We start from the raw sequence: 26,518 nt of genomic DNA on the forward strand, positions 1-26,518 counted from the left end.
CAATAAAAAAAAATAAAAGATACACTGAGAAATAAAGAAGTCTTACCACTTTTTGCAAGTATGTTCACTTGGTCATTAAGTCAATGTATCTCTTGAACACTGACAATGAGGCCGGATGAAGTGGTGAGCCCAACAATGAAGTCATCACTTAGTGAGGGAGACACAGAATATACTAACAGAATCTGACAATTGCTACACATACCTAAGAGAACTTCAGGAAATCTTTGCTAATCCAATGGTAAGAAACATGAAAGACTCTTCACGAAAATGTTTCGTGTTGTATCATTTGTAATGGTGTAAACTGAAAGTAACTGCAATTCTCAATGTCAAAGAAAGAGTAAAATAAATTATCATATAGCTATGAAACATTAGGCAGTCATTAAAACAATGATTTAGACTGGGGAGACAACTCAGCAGAATAAGCGCTTCCCTGGCAAGCTCAAGGGTCTGAGTTCAATCCCCGGTTCCACCAAAAAAAGATAAAATGATGATTTGAGATTATGTCATTTTTGTGTAAGGCATTTGCAATTAAATATTATTTGACAAAAAGTAAGACATGAAATTTACCAACATTATAGTGATGATTATTTAAATATGCATATAAATGAGAGAAAGAAATTTGCCAATTTGGGTTTTAATGAAAAGACAGTGATCACCATGTAGTATTTAATATGCACCAAGGCATTTTAAGCACTTCCTTACATAATCTGGACTTTTCACAATAAGACAGCATTAGTAACAGTTCATCTGGGCAGCAATTTAGTTCGCACATACCCTTTGAGGAAGTATTGCAATTACATCCAACCCAGGCTGGGTTTCCAACCAGTTACAGTTGTCTATAATGTTATAATAGGAAAAAATAAATAAGCTTTTACTTTGAATGTTTTTAAATTTTCATTTCTAAAAAATGACCACACAACAACTGATCATTAGCCGTGTCCTAGGTGTTTTATGAATATAATTCATTTACTCCCCACAAATACTCTAAAAAGTAGGTTTTAATATGGTCCTCATCTAACAGGTGAGGAACATGAGGCACAGAGAGTGAATTTCTGTGTCAAGGTCACACAGCTGGCTGGTACAGCATATTCTATTGGTTTCAAAGGAAGCTGAGGCCAAAAAAAACATATACAGCTCTACTGGAAATACAGATGTAAGTATTTATGTAAGGTAGTATCTGTTCAAAAGGATTTTAAAATAAATTTTAAAAAGCTGTTTAAGGATCAGAAGAGACTTTAGAGAAGAATGTAAAAATTTCTTTAGATTTGAATCATTTCAAAACTTAGTGAGATAATTCGCAAGTAGCAGAAAAACCAGTAGGTTCTAATAAATGTTAGTATCTTTAAAAATAACAAAAGTTATATACCACTAAAGGCCACTGATCAAGAAAAATTTTAATTCTAGCCTTGAAATTCTACTTAATGTGGGAATCAATAGGAAAGGAGTTAAGTAACTGCAAAAGCCACCATTTTTCTTCACTGAGGAAATCCAAAGAAACACACTGTAGTGAGAATCTGAGGAAGATAGATAACCAAGGAATAGAGATCAAATTCCAGACAGCAAATGGGATTCAAAAAAACCTGAAAGTGACAAAGAAAGATCACTCCACCTAACCTGAGTTCACAAACACAGCTGCTTTTTTCCCTAACAAGAGGCAGACACTGTGGCCTTCCCGTTGCCTGCCCAGGGCTCGGCCCACTGCCCACATCCACACACACACACACACAACAGAGCCATCAGCGGTGTATGAAGCCTACCACAGAGTGGGCAGTCAGGATAAAACATCACCACAGGCAAAAGGAGGACAACTGACTAAGAGGGGCAGCTGGATATTCCAGAGTGCTGAAGGAGCTTTTAATTAGTACGCGGCAGGCCTCAAGCACACAAGTACAGTGTGACTACTGGAGGTACCATTGAGAAGTGAAATTATCTTTCCAATGCAAGTAGTTTACTCCAGAATTTTTATTACTCCCTGAGCTGAGACAACTGAATGACATTTTCCTGGTCTTTTTTTTATCAACCTTAGAGACTTAATTTAGCACAAAGAGCCAGGCTAGATTCCAATTCTACAAATAAAAGCTTTGATCCACAACAGATTTTTATTTATAATCTGACAGATTTTTATTTTATTAGGTGGACATTGAAGTCTGCAAACAGCACCTATTTTTTTTTTTTTTTTTCTTTTTTGGTATTTCAATACAGTTTGGCTAGAACTGTTTCAGCTATCAATTCTATGCCTGCCTTAGGTTTATATAAGGTAGGTGAAGATTTATAGTAGTCACAAATTCCTTTTTCTTTTTCACTGTCTTTGAATCTAACAGTGATAGAACACGCTCAGAAAACTAATATACTGGTGGCAAATTCCATCTAGCACAGTGGGGAGAACACTGTCTCCAGATCTCAAGCCACCTAGTTGGTAATGAGAGCAGAGGAGCAATTAGAAAAGCAAGCAGCCCAAGAAGTGTAGGAAGGCAAGGTCACTTTCCCAACTGTCTGACGAGTGTCTATGTCAAGGTCATGGTTAGGTCCCACGTTGATGAGGACAGACTATTTATTTGTCTTGTCTCCCCATCTAAGCTCTTTCGGGGAAAGATTCTGTCCTTCAAAGGACAAGGAGAATAGCAGTTGGAATGTGCTCAGAGATAGGACCACCTGGACTGAAATTTTAGCTTTGTCACTTCCTGCCTGATGGCTTTGTGTGAGTAATTTAACCTTTACGCACCTTCAATTTCCTCATCTGTGAAATGGAATACTGGGAACAACAATCTTTCTTTCAGGTTACTAAGAAGAATAGGGTTACAAAACCAGTGTTTGACTTACAGTGAACACCCATTAAATTATAGCTACTATTATTATCTCATCTTCCCCATAGCTTCCAGGACAATGCATTCATAGAAGGCATGGATTCAAAATACACCAACACATCTATTACTAGGCAGGCTAGAAGACAAACAAAAAGTCCTGGTATTTAGAGAGCAAGAAAAAGAGAGGATAAAAGAAGTCAATCCACTTCAGAATTGAAAATGAATTACTTAGTCCAAGTTGATTTCATAGAAAATGATAGCAAAGCTCAGAACTAAAACAAGCAACTGCCTGCAGAAAGCCTTAGGACAGGACCAGAGCCCAGAATCCTCACTCTGTTGGCACATTGCTCACCACAATGCGAGGACATGCACGATGTCCATACACAGAATGACACCAGCACTCCTGGAGTTCAGGAAATCACTTTCTGTCCTCTCAGTCCAGAGTTTAACTTCCAAGCCTTCGTCTAGTTTCAGAGAATGCATGGCCCAGAATTTCAGCAGGCTGATTTAAGGGATTCCCAAAAACTTTACCACTGAGCAAAGTCTATTACAATACAGATGAATTCAAATGAGGCATCGAGGGATTTCTGGATTCCTAGGCCTCACAGTCAAGGTAAAGGCATTGATTTAAACTTCGTGGAAGGAACAAAACCTATCATCCCTCACAGAATACTCATTTTCTCCTAGATGTTTTCCCTGTAAAGGTTGTTTCATGAGACTAAAGCTCTAGAGGCAATAGTATGAGCAGACCTAATGCGGGAGGAGGCAGCCTCTCCCATGACTTAACTTATCTAGAAATAAGTTGTTAAAAATCAGAATTCCTGGTAATATTCTCAGGCCATCTAATGAATAAATATCAACTAAATCTATCTGAGCACTCAAGAGTGGGATTAAAAAGCATTATCAGTCAAGGTGAATTTAGAGCTGGGAAATAAATCCTCTGGACCTGGAAAGAGAACAGATCCCATCAGTTCTTTCAAGTAGTTCAAGTAGTGTAAAGAATTTTAAAAGAATTCCCATGAACAAGCAGCTTCAAGTATGTAGTCAGCAGACTATTACATCGATGGCTTTAAGTCATACTCGTGACTTTTATTTATTCTGTTGAATGACAATTTCATTTGCTCTTTCCCTGTGTCTTTGAATTGCTGGATTTGAAATGTCTACCCACACCCATGCATACAGGTGACATTCACTTCACAGTTAAGGACTGAGCAGTGCAGAGCACCTGGGATAATATAAGACCACACAGGAAAGCCTGGTGGAGACCTGGAGCCAGAAAAATCTTTTCCAGAGTGGATAAGAAGACAGAAGCTAACAATTTTGCTTTTTCTTCATAATCATGAAAGATGAGAATTATCACCTTTACTTTCCAATTAACAAATGAAAAACGTTCTAAAAAGTCAAGTCACATGGCAAGAAAATTGATGATACCCAGTACCAACAAGTAGTGGATGCTATGAACATCCTTCTGTTGGAATAATTTGGTGATAAGAATCAAAGGTCTTAACTCAAGAAGCAACCAGAAATGTACACAATTATTTATATTTAAGGATTTATTTCAATATTATAATAGTGTAAAAAATATAAACAAAAAAGTAATAGGTGTTACGCCAATGGTACATTATACTAACATCAAATCATGTTTTCGAGGAATGACAGAGAAAAATGTTGAAAATATGTCCATAAGTGAAAAAGTTGAGCTAAATAATTTCAACTTTATTCTTTCAAAAAAAGAGACTATACTTACCTATATACCCAAATACAGACACACGGAAAGATCTATGTGCTAAATATGTGCTAAAATGCTAAGTATGGATACATCAAGTATTTATCATTATTTTATTTTTACATTATTCCCCTTTTTTATTTTCACAGTGCTTTAATGAATACTTAATACTCATAATACTCAATGAATACTTGATACGTTTAAGAAAATTAAAAATAACTTTTAAGAGAAATAACACAAACCTACCCTTTACTGCTACATATCTAAAATTTTGAAGAAACCATTTAAAAGACTATTTACCTATAAAGATGTTTCTTAGAGAACTTCTCTTAATCCTAGTAATCACTGAGGTCTTCCTATGTGACACATATATTTCACATATATTACCTTACTCCTTCAAAACCTCTGTGGAATAGAGCCCTGACCATTCCATTTGATAGAAGAATACCTGATAAGTTAGTGTAACACTTGAGATGTCAGCAAACCAGACCAGGGACCAAGAAGCCTTTCTCTAAAGCTTCACATTTGATCTCTACGTTAAACATAAAGACAAAACTTTTGTTTCACACTAAATAATCTTTCAGTGTTAGTTGAAAAGCATTCTATGTTTCTCAGTACAGAAAGAAATAGTAGAAGAAGGTAGTCACAAATACCAGCTATGACCATGTGACCAGTTACAGAAATGAGAACTGTCATTAGAACTGTTGTCTTCTACTGTACTAATGTGCGTATGAACGTATACTTTTTAATCCCAGTCATGGGTGCCTACTAGATTGATTTAGTTGATATGCACATCTATTATAGCGTTTATGCTATAAAATACTAGGAGGAAGCATCAACAAAAGAAGAAATTTGCCTTCATATTTGGTATACACCTGTTAAGCTTTCTAAAATTTGCTTTCTTTCTGTAAATGCATATAATATCAGGATGTGTGTCAGTTCAAGTCATGCACCAAGTACAGTCAATTGCCCAGCTGTGAGCTTCACACCCAGGTTGTCTGCAGACATTCTGACCAGGAACCTTACTCTCCAGAATTTCATTTATCTTTATCTTGGGAAGACACCAAAGGCTTTGCCACTTAGTGCAATCAATGTTACACGTGTAAATTTTCACTGGTGAAAGTAGGGACCTATTTATTAATGGATATTACATAATGCATAATGGATACTGGAAATGGACTTTCATTAATGCGATGAATGGGACAGAAGAGATGGCAATAAGCTCAACTTTCCAGAGATGTGTCCGTGCTTGCACAGTGTCCCTACCACGAAAGCTTTTCCTCCTTCAGCTTCAGGGATGGTACTCACACTTCAGACCCAAACAGATCAACCAGATTAGCTAATGGCTCAGAAAATGCAGATGCTATCTATAAATCAGCTGGCTCCTGCCTCTGGAATACTGTCTGCTCTGCCTTCAGAGAAATGTCCTTTCAATTCACAGTCAGGATACCCAGAAGGATGCAGATTTAATTTAACTTACAGAACAGGTCACCAATTTTATGTCTACTTGTAAATAAAATGATTAATAAATGTGCAGGTATGCTGCAGAAATTTTTAATAAATAAAAAGTGAGGGTTTTAGAGGTGTAGCAGACCTTCATCAAGCTCTAATTATCACTAATTCTCCGTCTGTACCAAAAAGAACTTAAAAGCTGTGCATACAACTTGGTATATGAATTGGCTTAGGTCAGTGCGGCAGGTCATATGGTGCCTCGTGATCCCTACCCCCTGGTATTTGTGTCCTTGTATAACCTTCCACGGAATGGTGCCTGTGTCTGTGACTTGTTTTTGATGAACAGAGAAAGTGGAAGAGATGTCACTTCTGTGATTAGATTCCCCCACTGTGACATTTCACCTTGCTAACATTCTCTTGCCCTCTCACTCACTCACTTCCACGTTGTCTGATGTTCTCTCACAGAGAAGCAATGTGGCAAGGAACCATAGTAGGCCACGTGAAATCTACCAGAAATGCCTTAGGTCAACCTGGAATTGAATCTTCTCATGGAGCCTTCATGAGAAGCCCCAGCCAACACATCAATTACCTCCTTATGAGACCCTGCAGGAGACCCAAGTAAGCTGTACCCAGACTCCTGAGCCCCCAGTACAGACACAAAATAAATATGTGTCACTAAGCTGCAAATTTGGGATAGCTTGTTATGCAGAGGAAATAACCAATAGTCAATCTGCTTTTTGCATGCAACCAAATGGTAGCGAGGTTTTTTCAAATGCCCTTGAGACTACTTTATTTTATCTCCACATTTCTCTTCCATCTCAAGTAATTATTTTCTACTGGTAAAATGGATTTTTGTAAGGCTAGAGTAGCATAGCCCACCCCTCCACCCTCTTGGCAAAGAACATGCTCAGATTCCTGAGCTGTAGCATACCTAGGCCAGACCTTCTTCAGAACAATATTCAAATTACTTAACTTGCTCACACTGCTTAAATGACAAATAGTTCACACAACTTTTTTGTTTTGTTTTGTTTTGTTTGTTTTGTTTTGTTTTTTTCAGATCCTCCAGGAAAATTCCCAGTTGAGGAATAGCTGGTTTATTTTTTTCCCATAATTTTATTGATAAACAAATAGCAATGAGACAGTTTCAAACCAAATTGGTAGGACAGTTTCAATAATTAACACATTGCATACATTCTTCCTAGTGGTTAATTGCTGTACAAGATGCGGACATGATATCCTATTTACAAACACCATTAGAACAAATCGTTCTATTCATTAAGAGAATGTAACTATATATCTATCCTAACCACTTTGAATACACAGATACAAAATGGACATTCATCTATATCCCCTTTTTTGTTAAGTTTCGTAATTTGAATATTATAGGTGTATAAACTCAGTAAAATATGTTCACACACTGTTATAAGCAAATGCTCTATGCTTCAGCCTTCTGATCAATGCAATCTGAATAATTATGGAACTAATCATCAGGCCTTGCTAGGAGAGTGGCTGAAATAACAAATTATTTTATCACACACTGAAAATGTATTTCACAAACTTAAAAAAAAAAAAAAAAATGTACGTCTATGCAACTGCATAATGAGAGCTCTGTGTCACCAGCATTTGTAGTAGTCCCCAGGCAGAGACAAACTAGGCCAAATAAAGGCCACTTGCATGACAAGGCTGTTATTAGCCAGATAATCCTGAGCCTCCTCAGAAGAGCAAAATGTGTAAGCAAGCATGTAAAAGTTCACCAAAAAGTTCCTTTGATTCTGGTTTCGAATTTGTTTTTAGAATTATTTTGCTCTGACTTAGGGGTCTGAAGGCCAAAGCCTCAAAAGATAGTTATACTTACTGGGTATAATTCAGATTTGCTCCATAGGAGCAATATCAAAATGAAGCAAAATTTGTTCTCAGAGCCAAAATACACTTTTGTGTCTAAATCAAAGACTCAGTTTTCAAACATTATCAGGTAATAAAACTTCGTAGTGAATGGAGCAATTTGATGGGAAAACACCACAAATAATTTAGTTGGCTGAGCAATCTTGCTGACCCCAGGAGGACAGATGATCTCTGCTTCCGCCTCTTGCCTAAGGATGCCTGGGGTGTGAGGCCCGGACTTGGCTTTAGCCAAGGTTCCTTCTAGCTCTGCTTCCCAGCTGCAGAAATAAGTATGGAGCCTTTTGTATGCCACAGACTTCCCTATCTTCCAAAAGATCGCCCGTGATTGCCTTGCCCAGGGTGGTTTTTGTTTTGTTTTTAATTGCACTTGCTCACCTCAAGTCTGAGTAAACATGCACTTGGAATCCAGCACATTGCTTTTCCTTTGGTACATTTTTAGCACTTCTGATCTCCTACAGTTGACCATCAGTGGTCAAAACCAGCCACAAGAACATGAGACCACGGCTGAGAGACAGAAACTATGAGAGAGTGCTGGGGCATTGGGATTCCATTCCAACTGGGGAACACTGTGTGTAAAGATACACACCAATGGTGCAGCCTACTGCTGTCATGCATGAAGACAGAAGGCCGCATCAACTATGGTGGCCTGCTCTCATGACTTCCATTCAGGATAGGCCTAGAAGTTTTAAGACAGTAACTAGGTAAGGGAAAGAAAAGGTATTCAAACAGAAAAAGAAGTGAAATCCTTTTATGTTGATGACCTGATCTTACACATACATAAAATCCATAAAGATGCTACTAGACATGTTAGAACTAGTAACAAATTCAGTAAAGGTTAGGATACAAATATATAGATAGATATAGATATAAAAAGATCAGTAAAAGGTATAGTACACACCCACAATCACAGCACTTTGGGAGGTCGAAGCTGGAGGATCACAAGTTTGAGCCTAACTTGGTGACCTCTCAAGACCCTGCCTCAAGATTAAAAGGGGGCAGGGTTGGAGACGTGTGTCAGTGCAGAAGCCCTGGGTTAAATCCCCAGTACTGGAAAAAAAATCTGTAGTGCTTCTGTGCACTAGGAACTACCTAAAAAGAATTCTTAAAAAGGTCAAATATCCCTGCACTTAAAACTCAGAAATGCTGACAAAAGAAACTGAAGACAGACGTAAGTGGAAAGCTATCCTATGCTATGGCTGGAAGAACTGGTATTCTTGAATTGAAATGTCTATGCTATCCAAAGCCACCTACAGATTTAATGCAATACCCATCAAATTTCCAATGACATTTTCCATAGAAATAGAAAAAAACAATGTATATGGAACTGAAGTAGGATAAAAGAAATAAATGATAAAAAGGAGAAAAGAAAATTGTAACTAAAAATTGTACTTTCAACAAAACTGCATTGTTTCTGCGCTGCCACAACAAGAGCAGCTTCTCCTCTGGGATGCCACCTGGCCTGCAAGCCAGCAAAATACGGACTGAAATCTCTACAAACCAGTTCTGCTAAGTTGCTCAAGCTAGACTTGAACTTGCCATCCTCCTGCCTCAGCTGTCCAGAGTGGCAATATCACATTTAGACAGTGGAATCCCACAGAACACTCAAAAACCGCAAGCTCTACAGCCTGGAAGACAGTAACGAAGAAAAGGGGTGGATTCCCAGGACCCAGGAAGGATATAAAGGGAAAATTGGAGCCCACAGAGGAAGTGAAGAGACAGACCTCAACGCAGAAAAGGGAGGAGCAAACTGCACTTTCTCCCTGGCTCGAGTTAGTGGTGTGAGAGAGGAGGCTCAAATCCACAGGGACGCAGGGACAGCAGATGAATCCAGAGGGCTCTAGCAAGAAGCAAAGCAGTGGAACAGAGCAGGGATGCTCGGCACTACAACAGCTGATGAGTGACTCCAGTCCAAGTGACTGCTATGTCCCCTGTAGAGGGTGCTTGGCTGGAAGTCATTTTAGGGAGGGGACAACTGAATCCAGGACTCAGAGCAGCTGTGGACTGGCTTCATCTCAGACCTTCCATAGTGACTGGGTAAAGGGCTACCAGGGAGATTTTCAAGGTCAGGCCAATAAGAGACACCCAGAGTGCTGGCTCCAAACCCACACCCAGAGGCCAGGATCATCCTGAGCTTCTAAGGCACTGAAAGCACTAGATTGGTACCCTGCCCCCAGTCCTACTGCAGGTTTACTGGGATTATCTAGTACCCTGCCCTAACCAAACTTCAGGCTTGCTGGGATCATCCAACACAGATCTAGGCTGTGTCTGCCTCCTTTTTCTACTAGTGACAGTGAAGACACACCCTGATACTACCACAAAACTGAGGACAACAGAAAATAACCACAGCTTGAAAGTCACAAAGAAATCTCTCCTCTCCCCCTGCCTCTCCCTCCTCTTCCCCTGCCCTCCCCTTCCTCTCCCCCTCCTTTCTTCTCCTCCTCTTCCTCTTCCTCTTCTTCTGGTTCATTTGGTTCATTTCTTTTCTGTATTGTTCTGCTCCTTTTTGTTTTTTCTTTATTTATTTCCCTCCTGTCTGCTTTACCAGCTTCCCAAAGCTTGCCTGATCTTCCTTTGTCCTTCAGCCTTGCTTCTTCTAATCTCTTCCTTTTATTTCTCTATTTTATTCTCTTGTTCCTTTTATGTTTTCTCTTGTAAGCATAAAATCACAAGATAAGGGATATCTACTATATCTAATTTTCTGATTTGTTTCAGGTTTTGCTACATAACTATAAATCTTATACCTATGGTTAAGAGTAGGAAAATAAAAATTACCACCATTTGTTATTTTCTAGACTGTGCCCAATGCTACTGCTATTTCTGACTATCACTTTGGCTAAGGTGGCATAGTTGTTCCATTCAATTGTTCTTTCTTGAATGCCAATGCTGAGATTGTCTGTCGGTAATAATACCATAGTCCGGGAGCAACAAACTGGGTGTTGGGCCACACAGTCGGCAACCGCTCATCCCTAATAAGCTGAATAGACAGGATCTTGGGGCAGACTCAAAAGCTAAAAGCCAGCTATGCCTAGAACACACCACGTAAAAGTAGGCATTTCATAAAGAAGTCTCCACAGCGGTGATAAATCTACCTACTATAAGCAATTTACAAGCATCAATGCAGAAAATAAATTTTTAAAAAACAGAAAATGAAAAAGAAACAAAAGCAAGATGCAACCTCAGACCTTCAGTTTACCCAAGGCAAACCCAGGGAGCAGTGAGGTGGAAGAAATCAAAAGCCACTCAGCTGGACTTTCAGCAATAGGAAAAGCAAAAGCGAAAAGGCAACTGAATGAGACACCAGAAAAAAATAATAATAATAATCAAAAAATAATTACACAGGAAACTAATGAGATGATGAACATAAAGAAGGTAATGTTTACTGGATCTAAAGTATATACAGATATTTTAAAAAAGAGAGGGGAGGAGAGGAGCTTAGGAAAGTGATAAAAATCATGAATGCTCAACATAGGAAAGAAATTCCATGAAACAGATTCAAACAGGTATCCAAGAGACTAAAAATACTATTGAAAGAATGTGCAGCAGAATGAACCAATGTGAAAACAGAGTATCAGAACTACAAGATAAGTTTGTGATTAGCAGTGACATGTGTAAGGCTTCTTTAAAACAGATGATTAATAAAGATTAATAATAGCATTCATGTTATTATTCTTTGATTCATCTAGCAGCTGCTGAATTTATTTTTCCCAGTCTCTTGCTATTTTTAAGAAATTCATGACCACCAAGCGAATATTCCAAAATGCCTTGGAAGAGACAATAATGCCATGAATCTCAGCAGAATGAGTCTACCAGGCAAGGCAAGCAACTAAACAGAAGTGAAAGAAAGGGATCCAGCGGGGCTGGGGAGATATCTCAGCAGTTCAAGTGCCTGGCTGGCAAGCGCAAGGAACCAGGTTTAAGCCCTGGTACCAACAATATACTGCATACAAGAAATACATTTAATTCAAAAAGGAAATGTATGGGCTGAAAATCAAAATCTGATGGGATCTCAGAAAAAAAGCAGATATAGCTATTCTATTTGCAGACAAAGTGGATTTCATGGATTTCAAGTCAAGACTGATTAAGAAAGACATAGAAAGGTTACTACATCCTTGTAAAGAGAAGAATCCTAAAGGAAGAGATAACAGTCAAATACATATGCAACAAATACCAGTGTACACAACTATATAAAACAAATATTAACAGACATAAAAAATTTATCTCATTCTCAGAAAAAAAAAAAAAAAGAAAGAAAAATTAAATAAGTACTAGTAGAACTGTATTGGGGGGACCTCACTATCCCAAAATAAATCAACAAAAAAAAATAAAGTAAAATAAACCCACTAAAATCTTAGAACTGAACCAAACATTTGAATACATAGACTACTACATGTTTACAGTGTTCCACCCCATTGCAACAGAATATGCAATCTTCTCAACTGCACCCAGGACAGTGTCCAAAATAGATCACATGCTAGCTTATAGAAAATGCTGAAGGAAATGCAAAAGAATTGAAACTGTCCCAGGCCTATTATCAGACCACAATGCAGTGAAACTGGAAATCAATGACCAAAGAAACCACAAGAAGGCCGGGGAGATAGCTCAGTAGAATAAGCACCTACCTGGCAAGCACAGGGTCCTGAGTTCAATCCCTTGTTCTGCAAAAAAAAAAGAAAGAAAGAAAGAAAGAAAAGAAAAGAAAAAAGAAACCACAAGAACTCATAAACACACTGAAATTAAATAACACCCTCCTGAAAAACCAATGGGTCACAGATAAAATTGAAGAAGAAATTTCACAGTTTCTACAATTACATGATGATGCCAGTACATCCTACTAGAGCTTATTGGACACAAGCAAAGCAGTCTTATGAGGGAAATTAATCGCCATAGACAATCATATCAGGAAAACAGAGTGAGCTCAAATCAATAAGGTCAGACAGCAAGCTTCTAGAAAAAGAAGAGCCAGGTAAACCCAAAGAGAGGATTTTATAAAGCACAGAAATTAATGCAATGGAGACTAAGAAAACAATACAAAGAATCAATGAATTGAAAGATTAAACAAAATAAACACTTAGTCAAGCTCATCAATACAAAAATATAAAAGACTCAAATTTATGCAATGAGGAATGAAAGGGGTGAGATCACATGGATCCTGTAGAAACCAGAAGATCATCAATACCTACTTTGAGAACCTGTAATATACGATAGAAATTCAGAAGAAATGGACAGATTCTACATACATATGAATTAACGAAGCTGAGTTAAGATTTTAAAATCCTAAATAATGTATATCAGTCAATGAAACTGACAAAGTACAAAAAAGAAAGAAAGAAAGAAAGAAAGAAAGAAAGAAAGAAAGAAAGAAAGAAAGAAAAGATCAATTCCTGACTGACTCATTGCTGAATTCTACAAAACTGCCACTACTCTGCAGAAATTGTAAGGGAAACAATGCTCCCAAACTCATTCCAGAGCTACAATTAGCCTGATACCAAAACCAGAGAAAGAGCTAATCAAAAAGGAGAACAGGACTGGCTAGATAGCTAAGTGGATTAAAGCATCTGCTTAGGCAGGCACAGGGACCAGGGTTCAATCCCCAGCATGCCGTGCTGTGTCAGCCCTGCCCCCAGGGCACGCTGAGACGACAACTGAGACTAGGTGTGGTGGCGCATGCCTGTAATCCCAGCACTTGGGAAGCTGAACACAGGAGGATCACCATGAGTCCAATCCGTGTAATGAGATCCTGCAGACCCTGTACTAAATACATGAAAAAAGAAAAGAAAAAGGAAAAGAAAACTGAAAAAAAGAAGAACTACAGGCCAGTCTCCCTAATAAGCACAGATGCAAAAATCCTCAATATGATATTGGCAAACAAAACGCAGCAAACAATCAAGAAGATTATAGACCATAACCATGTATAATGCCTGAATTCAACACAGGCATGTGGGGATGCATGAGTCAACATACACAAATCAATAAATGTAATATATCACCACATGATCATCTCAATGGATGCAAAAAAGCATTTGGTAAAGTCCAATAGCCATTCACGTTAAAACCATACAGAAAAAATAGAAGGTCTTTATCTCAATCTAATAAAAACCAACTATGGCAATCCAACAGCCAACATCACACTAATCCTTCAAAAACTGAAAGCATTCAATCTAAAATCAGGAACAAAATAAGGATGCCCATTATCACTTCTCCTGTCCAATATAGTTCTGAAACAGCCAGAGCAAATGGAAAAGATAAAGACAGAGATGTTATAAGGTTGGAAAATAAAAAGTTAAATTATCATTACATGCAGATAAAATGATAGTCTTACAAGGAAGACCCCAAAAATGCCACCATAGTCTCCTACAATAAATACCCAAATTTAGCAGCACAGCAGGATAGGAAGTCAACACTCAAAAATCAACTGCATTTTTGTACACAAATAACCAATTCACTGAGAGAGAAATTAGACAAACAATTTTCACAACAGCACCAAGAAAAATGAAATACTTAGGAATCAGTCTAACAAAGGAAATGAAAGACCTATGCCTTGAGAACTACAGTACAGTGATATCTCAGCTCACAAACTTAATTTCTTTCCACAATTCTGATTACAAACTGAACTGGAAGAGAACCAAATCAAATTCAGTGGTTATGTTCAATGTGGACCTTACAGGGAAATTTGATCACTTGTCATCCAATTCACCTTGTGAGCACAACTGTAGAAAGAATTAAGTTTATGAAGCAAGGTACTAGGAAAAAGGAAATCAACTGGCATATCAAGAAATGGAAAGCTCTCCTCTATTCTTAAGCAGGTAGAACCAATTGAGTGAAAACGGCCATACTTCCAAAGCTGTTACACAGAAATAATTCAATCTCAGTCAAAGTACCAACAGCACACTTCACAAAACTAGAGTAAGAATCCTAAAATTCATATGGAACCAGAAAAGACCTACAATGGCAAAAACAATTCCAAGCAACAAGGGCAATGCAACAGGCATCACCATCCTTGAAATGAAGTTATACTACAAAACTTCCATAATTAAAAACAGAATGGTGGGCCAGGGAGATGGCTCAGTGGAATAAGCGCTTCCCTGGCAAACGCAAGGGCCTGAGTTCAATCCCCAGTTCCGCAAAAAAAAAAAAAAAAAAAAAAATCTCAAAGATCAATGGAACGCAATAGAAGACGCAGAAACAATTTCAAACAAACTAAGCCACCTTATTTTTGACCAAGGGACTAATTTAATGGTGCTGAGAACACTGGTTTTCCATATGCCAAAGATTAAAACTAAACTCATGTCTCTCACCATACACTAAGCTAAAATTGAAATGGATCCTAAGTAGTAAAACAGGAACACTTAAGATAGCGGAAGATAAAACAGGTAAAACTCCAAAAGATGTAGGTGTAGGCAAAGACTTTATGAACAAAACCCCAATCACACAGAAAATATTACAAAGAATCAACAACAGGGATCAGGTCAAATTAAAAAGCATTTGTACAACAACAGAAAAAAAACTACCAAAAAGTGAAGAAACAAGTCACAGAATGGGAAAAAGTTTTTACCAGCTACTCCTCAGACAAAGACTAAACTCTACAATATATAGAGAAATAAAAAAAATTTTTAAAAAACCAGCCACGCAAGCTTAAAGACACAATCTAAAAATGAGCATCTGAAATGAACAGATACTTCTCAGGTGAAAAAAGTGCAAAAAGCAAATAAATACAAGAAAAACTTCTCACCATCACTGGTCAGTTGAGAAATGCTAAAACAACACTGAGATTCTTTCTCACTCCAGAAAGAATGCTATCATCATGAAATCAACCAACAATGCTCCGGAGGCTGTGAGGTAAAAGGAACCCTCCTCCTTTGGCAATGAGAGCTGAGACTGGTACATCCACTGTGGAAATCAGTATGGAGAGTCCTCAAATTAGAGGTTCCATTGACAGAGCTATTCTGCTTCCAGATACCTTATTGAAAGAGTTAAAAAGTACCACAGTGATATTTATTAAGAGCAGCACAATTCACAATGGTTCAGTCTTGCAAACAGACCATATACCAATCAAAAGAGGAGCAAATAAAGAAGATATGTTTTGTTTTGTTTTTTTCATTTATATAGTTGGTATAGGGTGTCACTACTTAGCTCAGACTCATAGAGTTCCTCCTGTTTTCAGCCTCCCCAAGTGCTGGGATTACAGGCATGCACCACCATTCCCGGACTCAGTCATGGCTCAGCGCAGCCCAGGGGTAGGGCTGGCACCTTAAGTGGGACCACGATGGAGCTGAAATGTGTTATTTACATAAATAATGAAGTACCACTCTGACATAAAGGATATAAACTTGAACCATCTGTAGAAAAATGGATGTACCTTGATATCATAAATTTAATGAAATAAACAGGACATACACATTTAATATTGTAATGCTTCTCCTGTGTGAGAATCCAAAGGGTAAATAAGGAGCATAATGGAAGATAAGACACTGGGAAGTATGAAGACAATACTTAAATAGGAAGGAGAACAGTGGAGGTGGGGAAAGGGGCAGGATAGAAAGGGAATAAAGAAAACAGAAGGGAAAAAATGGAAACAAAAACAAAGCTTTTCTCAATGAGGGGAGAAAGGGTTGATGGGAGGAGAAGAGAATGGAAAAATGATATCTTACTACAAGTACAAATTATATTATAATAATTATATTATCTACAGGTACAAAGTCATTACCATAAATGTCATCAATACATATAACAAATATGTACTAATTAAAAAATAAAGAAAAAGAAGACTGCAACCTCCTGGATCCTGCTGAAGTTACTGGCTATCTATATCTTTATTTCCCTTAGTTACTTTTCTCATTGCCTGGAGAAAACACCTGACACATAAAATTGAAGGATAAAAGGTTTATTTCAGCTCATAGATGGCAGAGGTGTCACACCGCAGTCAGCTGGATGCTAGGCAGGCTGGTGTGGCAGGGGAGACAGTCCATGGCAAAGCAGGGCAGCAAAGTAGCAAGTAGCAAGTGAGGGCAGGAGCCCTCTTTCTGTCCCTTTTATTCTATCCAGGCTACAAACCTTTAGGGCGGGTAGCACTGACACCGAGGATGGGCACCCTTAATCCGGCATCACACTCTATGACCAGATGAGGTTTAGGGAAAACATCTAGGCATGTATAAGCCATGATAACATTCCTTGGTTACATTTAAACTTCTTTCCTACCTGACATCTTGCACTCAAAATTCCTCATTGACACTAAAAGTCTGTGACAAACAGCTGGCCGCAGCACGTATGCCATACATTTGCCACCACTGGGTGAAGCAATGAATAAACACAAAACAGGTAAATGGGATTGCACCTGCAGAGCAAGGCCAATAGTTAACAGTGAAAAGATATGAGCTGTCTGGCTGGCCCTCACTTGCAGATTGAGAGAAAATAGTTACAAATCAAATCAGATACAAAGTAAAAGATGCATGCCTGGCAAGCGCAGGGTCCTGAGTTCAATCCCCGGTACCACATAAATAAATAAATAAATAAATAAATAAATAAATAAATAAATAAATAAGATACAAAGAAAACAAATAGTTCACTAAGATAACAACTCTGTGAAAAAAAAATGGTCACAGGTTCTGAATTGGTACTTCTCAAAAGAAAAGAAATGGCCAAACAGGTATATTTTTCATTGTAAGGCAGATGTAAAGTAAAAACAGAGTGACCAGCACTCCATACTTGCTAGAATAGCAGTTATTAAAAAGATGGACGTTCAGCAAACTGTGGTGGTGCATGCCTCTAATCCTAGCTAGCTGGTAGGCTGAGACAGAAAGACCACAAGTTAAGGTTATGATTTAAAAAAAAAAAAAAAAAAAAAAAAAAAAATTAGCAATGTCTCAAAATAAAATTTTCAAAAGGGCTAACGATGTGGTTCAGTGTTAGAGTGCTTATCTAGTATGTACAAGGCCCTGGGTTCAAACTCTACAAAAAAATTTTTATTAAAAAAAAATTTAAAAAGCTGAAGGTAAATGCTGGCAAGGATGTGGAGAAAAGACAGCCACTCTATACTGTTGGTGGGAATATAAATTAGCACAGCCATTATGCCATTATAAAAAAAAAAAAAATGGAAGTTCCTCAAAACACTAAAAGCAGAACCACAAATACAATGCAGAAATCCCATTTCTAGCTACATAGCCAGAGGACCTGAAATCAGTATGTCAATGAGACACCAGCATGTCCATGTTCACTGGCAGCACCATTCCCAGTAGCTGAGTATGAAATCTACCTAGCGTCCATTGACAGATGAAGGATCGTGATCATGAGGCACGGATACACATCGAAACACTCTTTGGCACTAAGATGAAGTGTGCGAGGGCCCGTTATCCTAAGGGCCTGCTTTGGCAAGCACAGGGCCAGGGTTCAGTCCCCATCCCGCATGCCACACCAGCCCCGCCTCTGGGGCATGCTGAGCTGGTGATGAATGTGGACATGGTGGTGCACGCCTGTAATCCCACAGCTAGAGAGGCTGAAAACAGGAGGATCACTACAAGTCCAAGCTGCATGGTGAGATGCTGTACCAAATACACAAATGGAAAAAAAGATGAGGTGTGAGTCAACTTTCTCAGTGCTGAGCTATAATACCCCATACCACAATTTAAAGAAGGATTTAACTTGCTTATGGTTTTAGTCCATGATTGGTTGGCTCGCAGGCAGAGACACCATAGCAGAAGGACACAGCAGAACAATGCTGCTTGGTTTTTGGTGGCACAGAAGTAGAGCTTGGGAACAGCACCCGAGTGGATGAGATGAGGAACAGACGAAAAATGAGGGACCCAGGACAGATGCATCAACCCGCCAGACACGGATACCTAGATGTGTGTTCCACCACTTTCCAGGTCAGATTCCAAAGCCAACAAAAATATAAGTCCACCCTAACTGCCTACAGGAAGGAAATTCTGTTGTTTGTGACTACACAGAGAAACCTGGAGGACACTATCTGACTCAGGACTTCTGAGACACCATATCCAACATCCAGACTGTGAGAAGGAAAGCACTTTAGCTCAGTTTGTAGAGGTTTCAGTGCATAGTCAGCTGGCTCCTTGTGGCTGGGACCAGGACAGCAGGCAGCATGGCATTGGGCCATGGTAGAGAAGGACCAGCGCCTGAAGGTGGCATGGTGGTAGAAGCAGAGACCAAGGGTGGAGAAAGGGAGCTAGATCCTCCCAGGTCACACGCCCCAGCGACCCACCTCCTCCTGCCGGTCTTCACCTGCCCAATCACAGCTGAGCTATCAGGCATCAGTGAGGATCACACCCCCTGGTCCAGTCACCTCCGCACACCCCCACATAGGAGCACATGAGGCTTTGGAGGCCATCTATATAGAAACCACAACACTATGCTGAGAAATAAGCCAGGCACGGAAAGGCAAATACCACGTGATTTAGCTTACATATAATGGACGGAGGTCTAACTTGAAGTTGGGAGTGGAATGGTGGGAGCTGGTATAAATCATGGGAAAGATATTAGAAAAATAGTACAAAGTTAGTGTTAGACAAGAGGAGCAAGTTCTGAGATAGGCTGCACAGCCATGGTGACTATACTTAATGATCATTATTAATTGATGAGAATAAATTTCAAACGTCTCACCACAAAAAATGATCAGTATGTGATGTGACAGACATGCTAATTAATTTGATTAAACCAATCTATGTTATATACATATTATCAAAATATTATACTCTACCTCATAAAAATACATAGTTACAGTTTTTGATTATATATAAATTTATTTAAAAACCTACGAAGTGGTTCCTCAATAAATTAATACAGTTACTACGTAATCCAGCAATCTTGCTTCTGGGTATATCCTGGAAAGAACTGAAAAAAAGAGACTCAGACAAATATTTATACACCCATATTCTCAGTAGCATTTACAGTAAATAGCCAAAGGCAGAAGCAACCCAGCCACCCGCGAATGATCAAACAAAACATGGTGTTCACTTAAAATGAAGTATTAGCCTTAAAAGATGAGGAAAACCTTGCTGCAAATGGATGGACCTTGAAAACACACTACGTAAACTACAGTAGCCACAAAAAACAAGTACTGCACTGTGTGATTCCGATTCTATGAAGAACCTAAACTAGGCAAACTGGTGGAGACTAAAAGTAGAATAGTGGCTGGCAGGAGCTGGGAAACGAAGGCGTGAGGGGTTAGTGTTCAGGGGACATCGCGCTCCTCTTTGTGAAAGCAAAACGGTTCTGAGGGGGACAGTGTGATGGACGTACAACAGTGTGAGTGCAGGGACTGCCGCGGAACTCTGTACTTCAAAAGGGTTAAAGACTACATTTTATGTTGTACAAACTTTAACATAATAAAAACTTTAATAATCTTTCTTCAAATAAATTATTTTCAAAGCAAGAGCTCAACACGTCTGTGGTGCATTGGAAAGAAAAAAGAAAAAAAGGTTATGCTATGATAGAAAAATGTTATAAATGTCAATTACGCGTACCCGTCATCCGCACGGCACTCTAGGATAACTGAGGTGCAGGCTCTGAACAGACGGGATGACTAGTCACTCAGCAGCCCTGTCAAGTGAAGGGCCCTCGTCCTTCCAAGCTGAGACGGGAGGCTTCTTCCGGGCCCCTCTCCTGTCGCTGAGTGCCCTGTTCCTGCGCTAAGGGTCTTCCTGCACATACTCCGTTGCCTGCAGCTAGCTGTACCAAGCACTCACATCCACAAGAGGGCAGGAGATCCCAGAGCGCCCACACGCGGTTGTGATCCCGACTACACTCTGAGTCAGGCTTCGGCTGGAATTCCATTCTCCCAGCTGCTTTGCTACCTGGAACCCCGGCTTCTCTATACCTAAGACTGGAATGGCAATTTCCATCCCAATGAGCTGTTCAGGAAAGCAGCAAGGCAGTGTGCACCGAGCGCTGTGCTTGGCATCTGCTAAGCCTTGAGGAGCCCTAGCTACTACTTCAATATCCTCTTCCCGCTCATCACAGTGCTCAGCACTGAGCAGAAAGCAATACATTTTCAACATCAGTAGAAGTTTACGCATCATCTTTTATGTTTTCCACACTGAGCTAACCGCCCCACAATTAAAGCTGCGTACTGCAAGTCTGTAGACGCTTCCTCCTCCCATGTCTCCAGCGCGCTACCGGAGACAACGCATAGTACACAACTGACACCCAAACAGTGCTCGTAGAGTGGGAATTCTGAGTTTAAAATCTAGTTGTGTAGACTACTTGTGTTTGCATGACTTTGATGAAAAAATTTGTAAATTTCTAACCATAAGTAGAAAGAATAAGATTATGATTTTTTAAGTCTTAAAACAAGGAACTTTTTTTTGGTACTACTGTGTATTCAACTGACAGACTTCACACTAAGCTATATTCCCAGCCGTTTCGTTTGGTTTGTTGTGGTGTGGTATGGTGTAGTGTGGTGTGGTGTGGTGTGGTTTGGTGTGGTATGGTGTGGTTTGGTGTGGTGTGGTGTGGTATGGTGTGGTTTGGTTTGGTGTGGTTGGCTTGGTGTGATTTGGTATGTGGTGTAGTGTGGTATGGTTTGGTTTGGTTTGGTTTGGTGTGGTGTGGTGTGGTTTGGTGCGGTGTGGTGTGGTGTGGTGTGGTGTGGTGTGGTGTGTGGTACAGTATGGTTTGGTGTGGTGTGGTGTGGTATGGTGTGGTTTGGTGTGTGATGTAATGTGATATGGTTTGGTTTGGTGTGGTGTGGTGTGGTATGTGGTGTGGTATGGTGTGGTGTGGTATGGTGTGGTGTGGTTTGGTGTGGTATGGTATGGTTTGGCTTGGTTTGGTGTGGTGTGGTGTGGTGTGGTGTGGTATGGTTTGGTGTGGTGTGTGGTGTGGTGTGGTGTGGTTTGGTCTGGTTTTTGGGTTGCCCACAGTGGCCTGGAATTCATGATTATCCTGGATCAGCTTCCCCAGGAGCTGGGATTGTAGGTTTATGCCACTATACCAAGCCAGTATGTCTGACCTCCGCTCATCAGTGTACTGAACGATAGTCTCCACACTACCTATGGGAATGTGCTAACACCTTACTTTTCAGAAGAACAAACCTGGGATGAGGGAGCAAAATGATGTGTGCCAGGACACAAAGGTGATGGCAGAGAGCCTGGCAGGCTGTTTACGCAGAGACACTCCTGTTGCAGGGCACACCTGCTGGCCTGACGCCCACGGGGAAACCTCCCCCCTCCCTACGCTGTGCCTCCAGTCCAAAAGGGCTGGGTTTGGAGAGGTGCTGAAAAGCCAGCATGGAGGCCACAAACCTGCAAGCTGTCTGAATGGTAAGGGAAAGAAATAAGCAGCTGAACAAGCCCCAGAGGCGCATAAAGACAAGCGACCTCAACTTGGGATCCATATCTAGGCCAAGATTTTAATTTACAAACACAGACATATGAAGTTTATAAGAGCCTGGTTTTGCTTTCACTGAAAAAAAAGTAAGATATCAGATCCTACCGTTAGCACAAGCAAACAGCCTCAGGGATAAAGTCCAAAAGTGAAAATAAAGTCACCTGAAAGCCTCCCAGGGGCCTCCACAGAAGCCATTTATGCAGGCTCAGCTGTGAAGGCTCATCGGGAAATCAGGCTGATACCTGAAAACATCACCACTTGGATGAAAGGCAAAAGATACTTAAGCATAAGTGGCTGCCAAAATTGAAAAGCTAATTAAACTTAGCCTCTTAGAAAAAAAGAAGTCAGAAAAGGCAAAAGCCAGCAAGAAAAATGGATTCTCACTTTTGAGCACTTAAAAAAAAAAAAAAAAAAAAGTGAGACAGAAGCGGAGCCCCTTGCATTCTTCACTTTAAAAACTTCCAAGTCACTTAACTTTGTTTTTCAATTAATATTCATCAGATGATCCCTAGGCCCCCAATTGAGACTGGGTGTGGTGACACGCCTGTAATCCCAGCACTTTGGGAGGTTGCAAACAGAAGAATCACTACAAATCCAATCTAGTGGTGAGACCCTGCACACCCTGTAGACCCTTCCCTAAAATACAAAATAATAATAATAATAATAATAATAATAATAATAAATATTCATCAGAAAGCAACTATGGATCTCATGGTGTACTATATTTTCTTTATATTTCTTTCTAGATAGATAAATATAGAGCACAGCCCACATTAGAATTGATGCTAGAGGAATCTGGATTAAGATTAGTAAAACCATCTTTCTGCAATCAAAAGACATACAATCTACTTGAGCATATTACAAAAATTGTGACTTTTTTTTAAGTGGTAGTGATTCTGCAGATCAAACCCACGGCTCCGCGCAAGCTAGTGCTCTGCCACTGAGTCCCAGGTCTACAGAGATTTCTGGGGTTTTTAGTACTGCTGGACACTGAACCCAGAACCCCTTCTACGATAGCCAGGTAGTACTGAGTTCCACCCCTAGCTCTCCCCTTTGGGAATGTATGCCTTTCTTTCCCCAGCCCTTTCTCTAAGATGTGACCTCGAACTCAATCCACACCATCTTTCACCCTCCTTTTTGTGCTTTATGTACAGAAGGCCACCACAGGACTATCCTAGAGAATTGAGAAAGAAGAGACAGTCTTTCTGTTGGCCAGAGCTCTGTAAAATATGACACTTGGACAATGGAAACTGACATCCCAGTACAGAGAAAAACATACTGAAAAAAGAGAGAAGAATGAAACAGACACACAGCTGTGCAGACAAGAGCCGAAGAAGGTACACTATGTGGGTTCTTGGCAGCTGCTGGCTGCAGGGCAGACCTTTCCGAAGGCTGCCATCATCACTACCACGGTTCCCTTACAGAGAGCTGTCCTCCAGCGGCTTGTTACTTGCAACCAAACACCTCCAAGAAGTAGAACCTATGTAAGACCATAACACAAATTTGTCCAACAGCCAGCAGCATTTGTGAAGTCCATGATGCTTGGAAGATAGGGATTACATTTGATTCCTAGGAGGGCTACACAGGAGAGTAACAAGAAGTAAGTCTTTCTGTCAGTGGGGGAGCTTTGAGTCCAGACTCTTCTGTTTTACTAGTTCTGTTGCCTTCAGTAAGTCCATTTAGCCCACAAACCACAGAGGCTAGCACAAAGCAAGTGCTGAACAATTTCTAAGGAAAAGGAGCAGGCAGTTACTGACATATTGGCTGTACTCATCTCAAGTAAATTTTCTTTAAAAAAAAAATGGGAATGAATTTGCCTCCTGCATCTCACAGGATTAAAATACACAACCATAGTATGATTCAAAATAAGAGGCCAGGCACAGTGATGCACACCTGTAATCCCAGCATTCAGAAAGCTGACGCAGGAGGATCGCTGAGAGCCCAATGATAATGTGGGGCTATACAGTGACTCCAGACCAGCCTGGACTACATAGCAAGACCCTGTCTCTTTCTGTCTCTTTCTCTCTCTCTCTCTCTCTCTCTCTCTCTCTCTCTCTCTCTCTCTCATACACACACACACACACACACACACTCTCTCTCTCTCTCACACACACACACACAAATTAACAAGTTCAGACTGATCAGCAGATCAAATAAAGACTCACTTAGGTTAACTGAACAATATTTATTTACCTAAAGCAGAGACTGGCAAATCCAGCCCACCATCTGTTTTTATACAACCCACAAGGTAAGAATAGTTTTTATAAATGAACACTTGCAATCAGTTTGATTCTAGGGAACACTATTAGTGTTCAGCTAAAATATCATCCCTCATTCAACTAAATATCATCCCTCCCAAAATAAGAATTCCACTCTTATGTTTAATAGGCCTACAGTGAAAACTCATACTAAATTATTACATTTTTCCAATTCAGGATTAATGGGATGAGATAGCCAGCAACTGAGACAGGGTCAAGGAAATGGTACTATATTTTTAGAGAGGAATTTTGCAGAACACAGGGGCTTTTATAAATATATATAAATGTGATATAAAAGAGAAAAAGGGAAAAAATGTTTCAGTGTGCTAAGGTGACATGAGATCTCTCAAAAGCACGGCCACTTCCTTCAAGCCCAGGTTTAAAGATCCGTGCCAGGAACCGCTTCAAATGGGCCAAGTGTGCACCATCGACCTCACCAGTGTCTGTGGCTCATGAACAGACACTGACAAATAGTCCTTCATCACCCTCAGCACCCCAGACTGCTGCCACCTGCTCCAGGCTCACTGCTGAACCTGAACTTTCAAACAGAAGAAGTCAATTGCTCAGAAATCTGTGGTTATTATAACAGTTCTTTAGAGCAACCGTTAACTTTATCTACAAAACAAAACAAAGTAACATGTGCATGTGTTCTGAGTAAACTCTGAAAACAAATGAGTGAGCACCGTCTCAATGATAACAATAAAACTTTTGAATATCCGCTGTATAATCAACATAGAAATAGGCACATGAAGATGCATCCAAGAATGAATTTTGTCCTAGATAAGTTTTAAAAGGAAGGCTAGGAAGGAAATAGTATATATAAATGTTACATGTACTACTATATACAACAGGTTAAAGACAAAAACAAAACAGACCAACTTAATACGGTGCACAGAGGACCTTAGAACTTAAGGGTGGTCTCCAAAATACCTTCATGGGACCCTAAGTCCCCTCAAGCACACAGTAAAAAAAAGAGAGACACTTCAGATTTCAGTCTCCGTATTTTCCTCATTCATAATATAGATAATAATAGCCATTTTAAGGGTGTGTGATGAGATAATAAAAATATTTTGGGAACAGTTGGTGGTAGGTACATAGTCGGTGCTCGATAAATACTAGCCATTGTTATAATTTTTATTAAATAATTGCCATCATATTATATATACTGTAAACACTTTCTGATTATGTCTCTTAATTAGATTATAAATATTCCCCATATGTCACATATTTTTCATTGGCATATTTTTAATTTAATGGGCCTGAATTAACACTTTAGTTTTATTTTGATTAGGATTTATATATATAATAATTATTAAAAGCAATTACTTTTTGTTATACTTGTGTATTGATAGTACTTTTTCTCATTGTATATGTTCATGACTTTTTCTTTTATTACGTTTTACTCAATACCCTGTTGGACTCCCCATGAGTTCTTAAAATTAACATGGGCTCTAAGTGGAAACAAGCTTACCTTCTGGGCTCCCTGTTTTAAGAAAGTGCTGGCAAAAGTTTCCAAAATACAGTTGAGAAATCCAGCCCCTGTGATTGAAATCCTGCCTCTTTGAATGAACTCTGTCCTAAAAGAAAATAAACAAACAAAACTCCATCTTTCATGCCATGCTATATTTAGATAGGTAAATTTCAGACATTTCCAACAGCACAATTACCACTTATAATCAACACAAAATAAGATCCAAAATAATTGAATAATTGTTGCAATAAAGGATTCTGTTTCAAGTTGACTTACATCAGGTAAACAACAGACACTCAAATTAAAAAACTACTTCATGCTACAAAATGTCCATTTAAAAACTGAGTCTGACTACTAAATGATGTTCTAGAGAGGGAGTAAATTGATTATAGCCCCATGAATGAGAATGGAATGAACCCACAAAATAGGGCAAACAATTAAACAGAGGAGAATAAGAGGTATACAATAATAGTCTTTCAGTTATTCTTTTGTGTTCAGCAGCAGAATATTTTCATCAGCACACCTACAAATGGACTTCTCTTCCACTTGATGAGACATGATTCCACCT

General features: G+C 39.4%; 1 protein-coding gene across 1 annotated transcript in view; it reads right to left on the minus strand.

The window, feature by feature from the left end:
• The window catches only part of Prelid2 (PRELI domain containing 2), a 108,640-nt gene that overhangs the window by 41,274 nt on the left and 40,848 nt on the right, over nucleotides 1-26,518 (minus strand). Inside the window, exon 5 of the mRNA XM_004631232.2 lies at nucleotides 25,951-26,056. Within this exon, the coding sequence (XP_004631289.1) occupies nucleotides 25,951-26,056 (106 nt within the window). The remainder of the gene's footprint in view (nucleotides 1-25,950; nucleotides 26,057-26,518) is intronic.

The sequence above is a fragment of the Octodon degus genome, unplaced genomic scaffold (assembly GCF_000260255.1).
Source record: "Octodon degus isolate 3935 unplaced genomic scaffold, OctDeg1.0 scaffold00040, whole genome shotgun sequence".
Taxonomy (NCBI): Eukaryota; Metazoa; Chordata; class Mammalia; order Rodentia; family Octodontidae; genus Octodon; species Octodon degus.